General features: G+C 55.8%; 2 protein-coding genes across 2 annotated transcripts; one reads left to right on the forward strand and one right to left on the reverse strand.

Moving 5' to 3' along the window:
* Positions 1–68: 68 nt before the first annotated feature.
* Positions 69–2,912, forward strand: EsH8_I_001313 (Zn(II)2Cys6 transcription factor; the record flags this gene model as incomplete). Its single annotated transcript, XM_083268726.1, has 2 exons — positions 69–1,695; positions 1,762–2,912. 2 exons carry the CDS (start codon positions 69–71, stop codon positions 2,910–2,912), a joined length of 2,778 nt encoding a protein of 925 aa, XP_083119164.1.
* A 1,957-nt stretch (positions 2,913–4,869) lies between these two features.
* On the reverse strand, positions 4,870–5,787 carry EsH8_I_001314 (uncharacterized protein; the record flags this gene model as incomplete). The annotated part of the gene is made up of 2 exons (XM_083268727.1): positions 4,870–5,138; positions 5,385–5,787. 2 exons carry the CDS (start codon positions 5,785–5,787, stop codon positions 4,870–4,872), a joined length of 672 nt encoding a protein of 223 aa, XP_083119165.1.
* Between the last annotated feature and the right edge of the window lie 6,808 nt (positions 5,788–12,595).

Raw genomic sequence — 12,595 nt, forward strand, 5'->3', positions numbered from 1 at the left:
CTCCGTCCACCGATCATCCGATAGCAGTATCCAGCACTGCCCTTCCCCCAAACCTGGACCCCCTCACGATGGATCACGGCGCGGCAGTCCTCGATCCCGCGTTGCGGAGCATGGAGCCCTCTGGCAACGGAAGCCATGGCCTAGATGGGACAACTCAAGCTGTTGCGCAAGACGCCGAAGTCGCAGAAGCCGGCGCCGAGGACCAACAGGGGCAGGAACACAACGGCCACCAACATCAACACCAGCACCCCGAATCGCCCGAGACGCCTCACTCAACGCACGGCGGCGCGTCCAGCGGCGAGACACCCCAGCACGACGCCCTGCATGGCGGAAACCTCGACGACCCCAAGAGACCGCGCGCCTGCGAGGCGTGTCGCGGGCTAAAGGTGCGATGCGAACCGGATCCCAACGACACCGAGGGGCCGTGTAAGCGGTGCAAGAAGGCAGGGAGGAATTGCGTCGTAACGATGCCCACCCGCAAGAGGCAGAAGAAGACGGATTCGAGGGTCGCGGAGCTGGAGAAGAAGATCGATGCGCTTACGGCGAGCTTGCAGGCCCGCGGAAGCCCCGCCACGCCGTCGGTGAGTGCCGCCGTCGCCCCTGCTGCTGCTCCTGCGACGAGGGATGAGAATCCGTATAGCAAGAGGGGGTGGGGGGAAAATGGGATGGCAAGGACTTGGGGCTCTAGTACCGTTGCGGGGACGGGTCTGTCTGTGGAAGGCTTGGACCCGCAGGATGCACTCGAGGCGGACAAGGGGCGGTATGCCGGTTTGATGCCTACGGCGGCGGGGCAGAAGAGGAAGCTTTCGGAACTCGGAGACGCGTCGGCCGACATGATGGAGAGCGGAGGCAGGCCGGCGCCGCCGATACATATGGGCAGTGACTACGCCGACGTCGTGGAGCGGGGCATCTTGAGCGCGGAGAAGGCGGCGGAGCTGTTTGAGCGGTACAACACGCTCATGATCCCGCACATGCCGGCCGTGGTCTTCGCGCCGGGGACGACGGCCCAGGAGATGCGGAGGTCGAAGCCGTTGCTGTTCCTCGCCATCATGTCGGCGGCGTCGTCTGAGTCTCCCAATGTCCAGCGGAGGTTGGTGAAGGAGCTGATGCAGATTTTCGCCGAGAAGGTTATCATCACGGGAGAGAAGAGCTTGGAGATCGTGCAAGCGTTGCAGATTGCGGTGATATGGTACTGGCCCCCGGAGCACTTCGAGCAGCTCAAGTTCTATCAGCTGGTGCACATCGGCGCGGTCATGGCGTTGGACATCGGGCTGGGGCGGAAGACGGCGGGACGTAATATGCAGATCCCCTACCACTGGAGGAATCACCCGTTCAAGCGCGCGCCCCCGCCGGATCCGACAACGCTCGAGTGTCGCCGCGCATGGCTCGCGTCGTACTTCCTCGCGGCCAACACCTCGATGGCGCTGCACAGGCCGAACCTGGTGCGGTGGACGTCGTTCATGGCGGAGTCGATGGAGGTGCTGCAGACGTCGGCGGACGCGGCGCCGACAGACAAGTACTTCTGTCACTTGGTCTGGACGCATCGGCTCGCCGAGGAAGTCGGGATACAGTTCTCCATGGACGATCCGGCTGTTGTTCCGAACATTACGGATTCGAGGACGCAGTACTCCCTAAGGATGCTGGAGAGGGATCTGGAGAAATATACTGCTTCCGTACCCAAGGATGAGATGCAATGTAAGCCCATCACCATCCCCAAACCCGCCTGTTTACCACTTGACACAGATGGCTAACATACAACAGCGACACTTCGAATGTCTTTCCACGTTCTGTCCCTATACATGCACGAAATCGCCTTACACACCCAGCTGGATGACATCCGCCCGCCCTTCGACACGGCGACCCTAAAGGACGGCATGCTCACGAACCTCACGCTAACCACATCCCATATTAACGCCTTATCCGCGTGCCTCTCCGCCATCGACGGCATCTTCAACGCCTTTTTGGAGATGGAGGTGCCTAGGATCCGCTGCCTGCCCGTCTTTAACTTCGTGAGGGTCGCCTACGCCGTCGTCGTGCTCATTAAGATGTACTTCTCCGCAACGGCGCCGGGGTCGGAGCTGGGCAAGGTCATTGACAAGGACAACATGAAGGTAGAATACTACCTCGACGCCCTGCTCGAAAGGTTCCGGGCCGCGGCGTCGGATGATCGGAGCAGGCCCGCGTCCAAGTTCCTGGTCGTGCTGGTGATGCTCCGGAGCTGGTTTCTGAAGCAGAGCAAAGGCATTGTCACCGGACCGCCTCCGAAGGGCAGCCACCCGTTTTTCAAGGACAACAGCACCGCTGCCGGCTCGGCTTCACAGCCCGACGCGTCAACGTCCTCTGCGCGCCCTTCTCAGCCTCCAGGCGTCACGCCAGCCGAGGAGCAGCAGCGAGCATACCGGCCCGGGCCACCAACGCTGCAAGATTACCCCGCGGCCAACACACCACTCCACCTCCTCTCGGAGATCGCGACAAACGACCGCTCCGGTCGCGCACCGAACAACCTCCTCTGGAACATGTACGACACCAGCGCCGTCACGCCTGCTCCCATAGACGGGCCCGGTCCCGGGCCGAACACGGCGAGCAGCGGCACAGCGACCCTCGTCGACGGCAGTAACAACAGTAACAGCAACAACAGCAGCAGAGCCGCCGCCAACTCCAACGTTGGCGCGGCGCCTTGGTTGAACCCGGACTGGGGCAATAACCTGCAGGACTTTGGCTTCGACATGGGCTTCACCGAGGGCCTGTCCCTCGAGGAGATCACCTCGGGATTCGGAGCCAGCCCGGGGAGCCTGAGCAACGGGATGCGCTACGTCATGGCGCAGGACCCGTGGCTGAGCGGGATGGGCGGGCTCGGGGACATCTTTGACGGCATGCCCGGGGGATCCGGGCCTCCGATGTTCCCCATGTGAAAGAGGGGGTTCGCCTCCTCTCATCCCCCCCCCAAATCCGTCCCCCCAACTCCGTCCTCTCCTCCCTCCGGATTCTACTCCCACGACTTTCCGACAAGCCATCCTCTTGGTTTAATATGGAGGTGGTGGGGGGTTCTGCCCCCCCCCCCCCCCCCCATTACACCAGTTTTTTTTAATTTTTTTTTTTTGGAGTTTTACCCTCCAGAGACTGTTAAGATTATCGAATCTCAAACGTCACATCTCCCCCTCCTCCCCTTTACCCATGGGGTTGTGAAAAGGGGGGAGGTGGGAACTATCACTCGACTCGCCCAATATGACGAGCATCAATCTTTGGCCCCTTGGCCAGCTATCCGTTGGGCCTAAAAGAGAAGAAACCCCCGGGAAGGATAAGGGCGCGGGAAAGGCAAAACAAAACTAAAAAAGGAAGAAAAGGAAGAAAAGGAAGAAAAAAAGAAAAAAAGGGATACCAAATCACAAAAGAAGGTTACTCTTGTGACACGTCCGAATAGGGCGTTTGTTTTGATGGAATGGACGGATCGGGAGAGGGGGAAGGGGAAAGGGAAGTTGGTGGGTTCGAGAAGGGAAGGACAAGCCAAATGTTAAACGGCTGAATCGTCCCCGGCCCCCCAAACCAACAAACACTGGCACTTGTCTCGACAAACCCTCTCTCTCTCCCCCTCACCCTTCCTTCTTCCTTCTCTGCGGAGATTGACGGAAAGCTTGTCTTCAACATCTCCAAATTGTGGACTAGGTCCTCATCGTTTACATGATACCCACTCCCCCCCTTCCCCCCCTCTCTCTCTATCAGGTGCTGGCCGGCGAGGTCGTGGCAAAGACATCTGAAATGTAGTATATACTTTTGAACAAAACGTAAACCCTCCCCCGATAGGATGAAGGGGTGGACGGACAGGTCCACTCTCTCACTCGGATGTGATGTCAAGCCTCTCAGGGATCGGGCCCTAGTCGAGTCCCCGCGGCCCTTGCCACTCCCGGCGAATGGGAATGAGATACCGATCATCCGGAATGGGGTCCCACAGTTCAGATCCCACGCTGAGCCCCGTGAGGCGAGATGCCCAGTCACAAGTTCTTCCGTCACAACAACATTCACCGTAGCAGCCAACCAGTGTCACTTTTTAGAGAAAGAAACAACTAAATGGGATAGACAAGTTAGGGACCACGAAACTTTTTTCGTCTTCGTTCGGGCCCGAGCGCGTTTCTTATGGTAGCTAAGCTCGGCGTTCGTTGCCGACCGTTTGTCCGTCTCTCACCCGGACTGTGTGCCCGCAACTTGAACCTTCGTTCCCGTCCTTCTCCCCCCATAAACACAACCATGCTTGGCACTTCAGTCTGTTTGGCCCCGGGACTCCATGAGCCCCTCCACCATCCCACGACTCGCTGTGCAACAGCCAGCGATGTTTCGATACAGCAGTGTTTCTTTCCCGTACGCCAGACATGAACCATGTCATTGTCGACCCCATCAACCACTCAGTGATGGGCCGAAAGCAAAAGCTGGACTGTTTATCCCGGATCAATTTTGTTTTGGAACCCGAATTCTTGCAATTTGCGATCATCCTCCTCCAAATTCCCCATGCCGTGTGGAAACTCCTCATAAATTGCACTCCCATTCCGCTTCCGTGATAAAAATGTGAGACAGAGGTCTCATGTGCATGTGTTACGGTGCTTCCCCACCCAGAATGAAGCCGCAACCGGGCTCCGAGAGACCCAACCGAACGCCACGTGGGGTAGCGTCGAGCCGCCAGTAATACGTCTTCCCCACGGTAAAAATAAACAGTAAAGGATGAAGGACGCTCGATACTTGTAAAACGCTTGATGATCTTTTCTCGTTTTCCAGGGATGAAACTCATGCTCATATAGTGCGAAGCCATCGAGTGTGGGGCTGATTACGATGGCAAGATGGTCAACATCAATCGTAGTAGCCTGTCTGGACGGCGACCCTTCAATCCATGTAAAAGTCGCCCTTCAGGATGCGCTCCTGAAAGGCATCGGGCTTTGGCCGCTCGGGGGCCTTGGGCTTCATAGTGGCAGCCTGGGCGGGCGGGGCAGGCATTTCGGAGACGGATTTCTGGCGGTCGTGGCTGGCACCGTTGTTCAACCCGCGTGGAGGCGAGGTTGAGAGGCCAGACCCGAAAGAGAATGACGGTCGTGGGCCCTGAACAGAGCTCTCGGCACGAGATCTAAGCTGCTCAGACCAATTGAAACCTTGGTCTGGGCGCGAGAATACGTCAGAAGATGATATTTGCTTGTGTGCAATGCTTGCCTGTGCCGCACTGCTAGATCTGCGTCTGGCCGACGATAAAGCAGCTGCAATGGACGAGGAGCCGCCAGGAGGCGTGGCGCTCGCGGCTGAACCGACACCTCGGGGGGAGTGGTGCACGCTGCCGCGTCTGTCGACGGGTGCAAATGTGGTGTGCAGGGGGGAGGCAGAAGCAGAAGCGGGTGGTGGGGTTTTACCGTTTGATCCCGGACTTCCAGCCCCATTGCGCATGGTGCGAATTGCCTGAGCCCCGAAGCTCATTCTGCGGGTAAAGGGAGTGGTGGGTGCGGTGCGGGCGTTGGGTGGCATTTCTTCCTCGTCGATGGCGTTCTCGTCGATGGAGTCGTTGGAGTTGGTTGACAGGCTTCCCCGCCTCAGAGAGTTGAAAGCGCTGCCGCCGGTGGGAGAAGTGCCAGCGAGGCCGAGGCCGGTGGAGACGGAGACTCTCCGTCTCTGTGCATCACTGGTGCCGGGGAAAGCAGTGCCGTTGGAGATGGAGTTGCTTCTGAAGAGGCCAGCAATAGCCTGCTGGGTAACGGAACCACGTCTCTGGCGATGCATCTCGTTCTGGTTGTTGGTGTTGGAGTTGTCGGTCGACATGATGGGCGAATGAAAGTGGACGGACAGAGTTGGGGGCGGCAGTATATGTAGTCGTGCTGCAGGTTTTGCTGAGGTGAGTAGTCAAAGTGTTGTCCAAGTGGTGTTTCAAGGCGTGTCCTGCGTGGGGTGAGATATAGAAAGAATCGAAAGAGGGATCGAACGGGAAATGGTTCGACAGCTGCGGATGTGTGGGACAGGGTGGTTATATATCGAGGTGGCCGATGGACTGATTTGGGGTGACACTAAGGGCGGGTTACGAAAGGCTGATCACAAGGAAGGCCAGGGATGATGGGACGAGCGTACCTCTCTGTAGTGCGCCGTGGAAAAAGGATCGATCAAGGGGTTGGCTGGCGTGGAGGTTGGCAGAGCAGGAAGGAGTCAAGAAGGGTATAGAATGGTATAGGGACTTGTCCGTCTTTGTGCTTGTGCGTGCTGGGGGATCGACGGGGGGGAAACGTCCCTTTGAGTGCTGCGGCGCTTCCTCCACAATCAGAAAGCGGGCTGAAGCTCTAATTGAGTGACGTCGAGCTAGGGGGCAGGCCTGGTCAGACTTGGGGGGCCAGAGGTGGTTTGCGTGTACTGCAAAGGAGGGGAATGGCTGGTACTCTGTCGTGGTTTGGGTGAAATGGTGTGTGGTAGGAAGGCAGGTAGGTACAGTGCCAAAGTGTTTGGTGTTGGGGATGGGCTACTGGATGATGCTCAGCCAGGACAGGCAAGGATGGTGGGATGGCGGCGGTGCGTGTGGGGGAGAGGCGAATGTAGTGACGGTCGGTCGGTCGGTCGGCGTGTGTTTGAGCGCGGGTTGTCTGCAGAGAGCGAACGCCCGATGTCAAAGGGAGGCACGTGGATGGCGGGATGGACCTAAGATTGGGCCCAGGGTTGACGAGAGGGCCTGATTGATTAAGTGATTGACTGGGTGGCACAGCGATACCTCAGTGTGCCGTCAAAGTGTTTGTTCTGCGTAGGCTGAGTGGGCTTGCTGATGTATTGCGTCCGTCAACCGTGGAGAAGGGCACTGGAAGAGCAGATGGAGAAGGTGACAGCAGTGCAAGCAAGGATGGTGATGTCGAGGGCGAGAGATCAATTGCGGGTTTTGGGTTGTGTTTGCCAAGTTCACCTGATGGCAGGCACTGGAATGGATGGCTACGCGATGGCTTGTTGGATGGGAAAGGAAGGAACGAGCTTGCACTTGCATCTAGTGTACACTGCGTGCGCTCGCACCTGCACTTCTTTTGCCCTCGTTCTCGTTCTTGCAATTCCTAAGCAGCACCTGCCGCGTCTGCGCCTGCGCCTGCCCCGGCACACCGGCACCTCTGACCTGCATTCTTCTTAATGATGGGGAATCTGTAGGAATGGAACGGTACACACCAAAAGGCAAGACTGAGCTGGAAAGGGTTGGCGCGGAGGCTACGGCAGCGTCCACACCCTCAACACCTACTCCTAGCGTACCTCACCCTGTCTTGCTCCCCTCCATCCACATCCCCCAGCAGCAATACCTACCTAGCAACAATAACCACAACAGTTACCGTAATTACTCTGCAGTAGAGCTCCCGGACCCTTGGCCCAATCAACGACGAGCTAGTCTCAGCGTTGCTTCCAGCAAAGACACCTTGGCGGGAGTGCACAGCGGTACGTTCCCTGTCTAGCGCTCTTTAGTGTCGCCTTAGCGCATGCAACCTCCAGATGGCCGGGCTTTGAACCAGCCAGACCCCCGCTTGTCGACGTCACCCAATGGAATGATTTGCGGGGTAATCAAACCAGCCGCCAGAGGTGGGAAAGAGCGACGTTTGGCACCCCGATACCTGCTGCCTTGGCAGTTTAACTTGAGGCCCGTGAGATGCGCTGCAGAAGGAAGGATTTTGGCGAGGAAGGAAAGGAAGGGTCCTCGCATCTCTTGGGTCCGTTTCTCGCTTCTTCTTCCTCTGTAGTCTCAGTTGTCCTATTCTGGTTGGACGATCCGCCAGGACAGTGACTCTCTCTGTCGCCTCCCGTCTCCGCTCCTGGCTCCTGTCTCCTCTCTCCTCTCCTCTCCTCTCCTCTTTCCTTTGCCCCCTGCCTTGCCAGTGCCTGCCCTCTTCAAATTATCCGCCCTCCCCTTGCTCTTGCAGCAGCGACAACAAACATATGTGGGTACGTACCTCTTCTGCCTCGTACACCTGCAGACTCAGAGACATTTCGTCCACATCTTTCCCAATACACCACGCATATGGTTGCACTCAAATGTATGCCAAACTCAATGCAGCCGCCCGTCTGGACAGCCAAACAGAGAACAGTCAGACGTCCCATCTCGTGTGCAATGGCATGCCAACTCTCGCCACCTTGGACCACTAGTCGACCACCATGGGCTCATCCGCATGCACCATCTGCCCATGTTTCTACCACCTAAAACATCTCAAGCGTCGAAAAAGAACCTTGACCTCAGCCCGGACGGAAGCCAACCTCGACTGTGTGCGTGCTCATCCCAAACTCTCCCTTTATCTCCTTCGTTCTCTTATCTTTTTTAGTTGGCCACCCCTAGGACCCTCGGCTACCCTGGAAACTTTTCGAAATTTGGTTAGCGGACGGCACATCGAAATGCCAACTCCCCACACCACCCCTTCCCACCAGCACTAGCACATTGACTCGGTCAATCAACTTCGTCTCCTGCCCATAATGAACGCTTGTGTCATCGTCTCGTCTCCGCCGGTCACGCAGTATGCGCTGTACCTACATAGCACGCTATCGACATCCACGGTGCCTATGGTGTCCATGGTGCTTTAGCTCTTCGTGTTAGAGCCCATCCCACTCTGGCAATGTGGCGTCGACTTGGCATGCAGACGGTCCCTAGCAAGTGCTGCCCCGGATAGACAAACCGTCCGTCAACGACATGCACATCGAGCCAATAGCCCTTGGCTAATTCGACCAGGATGAGCTCGAGGCGGCACGCAGGATCTCAGTAAGGAGAGATTGGCGAATTCGCCTGGTCCCTCAGCTGCTGGAAGCATGGACGTGGGCAATTGCGGACCGCAGTCAGCACAAACCAAAAAAAGGGACCCTAGTCCTACCACCAGTCCAAAGTACCGGTAGTGATTGCTGGACAGGCTGGTAGCTCGCCTGGGTCGCTCGAGTCAATTATTTCCTGACGCATGATGAGAACATGTTTCTCTTGGGCACAACTCGACCACTCGCCACATAGTTTTATGCTTCGTATAGAACCTCAAACACTGAACAGCAAACTCTAGTGCAGCACTTGGGTATATCTCACCACATATCATCGCGGTGCCGGGCTGTCTGTCCTCTGCTACGAATCCCTCCCTCCTTGGCCTTCATCGTCCATCCACACACAAAAGCCAACCTCGGCGCCCGCGACCGTCGCGAACCTCAACTGGGCAATCCCTCTTGTCGACCATTTCCCCAGACTATCCACATCCGCACTTCCTCCCTGCCTGACTCGCTGCTAGGATCACCATCCATCTTTCGTCTCCGAACACACTCAACTTGGCTGTTTCCCCGCAAAATCCGGGTCCAGATACCTGTTGGCCCCATCTTGCACGCGGACTTGGCCAGATGGTTTCCCGGCCTGCCAGATTAGCCCTCCCGCTAGTCGCAAGACAACCGTGAGCCGTTCCTTGGCCACGCAGCCGGCTTGTCTGGGCAGCCAGTCCAGACTGCCCAGATTGTGCCGTCCCACACAACCCATGCATTTCGCCGTGTCACGAGAAAGCTTAACGGGGAGAGGCTTGGTCCACTGGCGACGACCACGTTGACAAATGGCCATTTCGTCCATGCCCGCTGCATCCTTCATTGTTATTCACGCCGTAATATTCTTGCGCTACCTCATGCTCAAGTATGCTGTCAGTCCATGCCGGAGGTCCGGCTCCGCGCAACAGTATAGGGGAACTATCAGTGGTCTTTGGGGTAAAAGCCCACCAGTTGTTGCCGTCAGCAACATGTGCAACGGCGGCCATGCGCTGCATCTTCTCCAACTATTGTTACCCCGCGTCTCCCAGATCCAAGCCCAAGGGGGTGGTGGGTGAATGCCATTGCCTCCCAATCTCGATGCCCTTATCTTTTGCTCCATCTGTGCTACCCCCTCGGCAGTCATGGATTAGTGACGAAGTGATTGTCGTGGAGGGTGATGTCAAGCGGTTGTGCAAGCCACTAGCTTATCGTAGAAGAGATAGCCTTGGAAAGCAACCCGGGAAGTACTGCATTGTAGATATACCTCGCTGCTCCTGGGACGCGACCAGCGTCGTACCTCGCACCACTGGGTCCAGTCCTAATCAAGCCAAGCTTGCTTCAGCCGGGTTGCGACGCATCCATATGCCGGTCAACCAAGCCAACTCTAATTCAATGGCTTCGAAGAATACGTCGAGGGGCTCCCTCGGACCACTGTCATCGCAGTCGTTATCGTTGCCGCGGGCTTCGAAGACCGGGGTTACTCAGCAACGCTCCTGGCCGCTTCGGTATCGTGCAGAGAGTAATGAAATGAGCCTTGGCCTCTGTCCTTGCACGGAGCAACTGGCCCATTCCCGGTATCCCAGCTCTGTTGGGGCGATTATTTTCTACGGTGGTTTTCCTTTACGAATCCATTTATCGCCGCCGAGTCCATCCAGCACAATTCACCGAACAAGAAAACTCCTTTGGTAGTCCAGCATTTACGAAGTGCAGCCTTATGGAGGCCGCATCTGCCTTTGGTCAGCTTGAGCAAGTCGGCCCAGTCGGATCGGTTAATTCCCCGCTGCTTGATAACCACTCAGATAACAAACAAACAGAAAGACGCATTTTCTACTCTGCCTCGACGTTGATAGTCCAAGCAGCTACCAACTGCTTTTCTCATAGATGAAGTATATCTAGATCAAGCATACAAGCGTATAGTGTCTTCTGACATACCTTGAAGGACTTTTTGGCTTTTGGGGTACAGAAGTTCACTTCTTTCTGCTATCGTTTGATACTGTTGCCGCATCATGCAACCTGAATTTCCCCCCCTTTTCCCCTTCCCTTTTTTGTACTCAAATGACGGGGGGAAGTAGCAAAGCCTCGGGCGAATCAACGGTTCAGGATTTCATGGGTTGTAGGACAGCGTCCAATCACATGGGTGAAGCGATGTGTACATTTAGATAGCCTAATGTCAAGTTGCACTGTTGCCTGCTGTGACTAGAGGTATTTTTGGCGACTTTCCAGTCAAAATTTCAATGTGGAAACTATCAGTTCATCGCAATGCCCTCTGCTTCCCACCCATATTTTCACAGCAGCTCGTCGCCATCCTAAAGAAGAATAGCGCTCAAAAGCCTTTGGTCCCCAGTACCGGAGCGCCCAAAGATGCGTCTTTTGAATGCGACCTCTCTTGAATTAGAGGAGTTCCCACCAAACAACATTCCACCGTATGCAATTCTGTCACATACATGGGAAGCCGACGAGATTACTTTTCAAGATATTAAAGGGCACATCGCCATTACGAAAGCAGGATACGCCAAGCTCCGGGATTCCTGCAAGCAGACTTTGCGCGACAACCTTGCGTACATCTGGGTCGATACATGTTGCATCGACAAGACCAGCAGTACCGAGCTCTCGGAGGCCATCAATTCCATGTTCCGCTGGTACAAAGAGGCAAATGTATGCTATGCCTTCTTGGCTGATGTACCAAGTGATACAGGATTGACTGCTGACTCGGATTTTGCGAGGAGCAAATGGTTCACTCGTGGATGGACTCTTCAGGAACTGCTAGCGCCCAGTCACCTCAAGTTTTATTCTCAGGACTGGAGCCACCTTGGCAGCAAGGCAGCTCTCGGCAGCATCATTCGTCAAATATCTGGCATCGACGAAGGTACCCTGCAGGGCCGCCGACCACTCTCACTTTCTTCGATTGCAGCACGACTGTCATGGGCTTCCAGAAGAATAACAACCAGAGAGGAGGACAGGTCGTACAGTCTTCTGGGCCTCTTTGGGGTGCAGCTGCCTCTTCTTTACGGCGAAGGAGAAAGGAACGCCTTCCTTCGTCTGCAAGAAGAGCTCATTAGGATAAGCGACGACCGGTCTATATTCGCCTGGGAGGCATCGCCAGACAGCAATTGCGGGCTTTCCTTTCTCGCCTCGTCACCAGACGACTTTTCAAATTGCACTGACATTGCTCTTTGCAATCCAACGAAGTGGACTTCTCCGTTCTCCATGACCAATGGCGGAATAAAAATTGACATACCCATCATTTTTGAGTATGACCGTATTTCAGAAACCAGAGAGGCCTACGCCATTCTATGGTGTTGCCGCAAGCAAGAATATTGGAAAATACTGGCTGTCCCGGTGATTCTTGGTGGCGACCGTTGCGTCCGCTCCAAACCAGTCTTGCGGTCATTCGATCGAAAATTCGCCCTCTCATGCTCCTTTGACCACAATTTATACCTGGAAGCACGACAGAATAACCTTTCTATGACGGCAAAGAGCCTTCTACAGGATTACGAATCTTCTGCCTTCGTCCTGCGGTCTTTACCCCCAGGGTATCAAATAGATAGTGTTCAACCGCCTGAGGACTGGGAACCATGGTCTCCTACGTCTGGGCGCACAAGGCAAGTAACGCGGGATAACCAACCACACTCACGGATAACCATCACCATTACGGCGAACGGAACTAGGGACTTGCCATTCCGCAATCTACACGTCGTGGTTAACTCAAGACTCGGGCCAGTCACTATGTTACCCAAGCATGTCATTGCGATCGCCGGCACCAACGGCCACGATGGTCCAAGACCTGAGTTTAACAACATAACACTCTGGGAAATCTTTTCGTCGTATACACACCAAGTCCTCCGATTACGAGACTGTTCGTTCTACT

The sequence above is a fragment of the Colletotrichum jinshuiense genome, chromosome 1 (assembly GCF_051148585.1).
Source record: "Colletotrichum jinshuiense chromosome 1, complete sequence".
Lineage (NCBI taxonomy): Eukaryota > Fungi > Ascomycota > Sordariomycetes > Glomerellales > Glomerellaceae > Colletotrichum > Colletotrichum jinshuiense.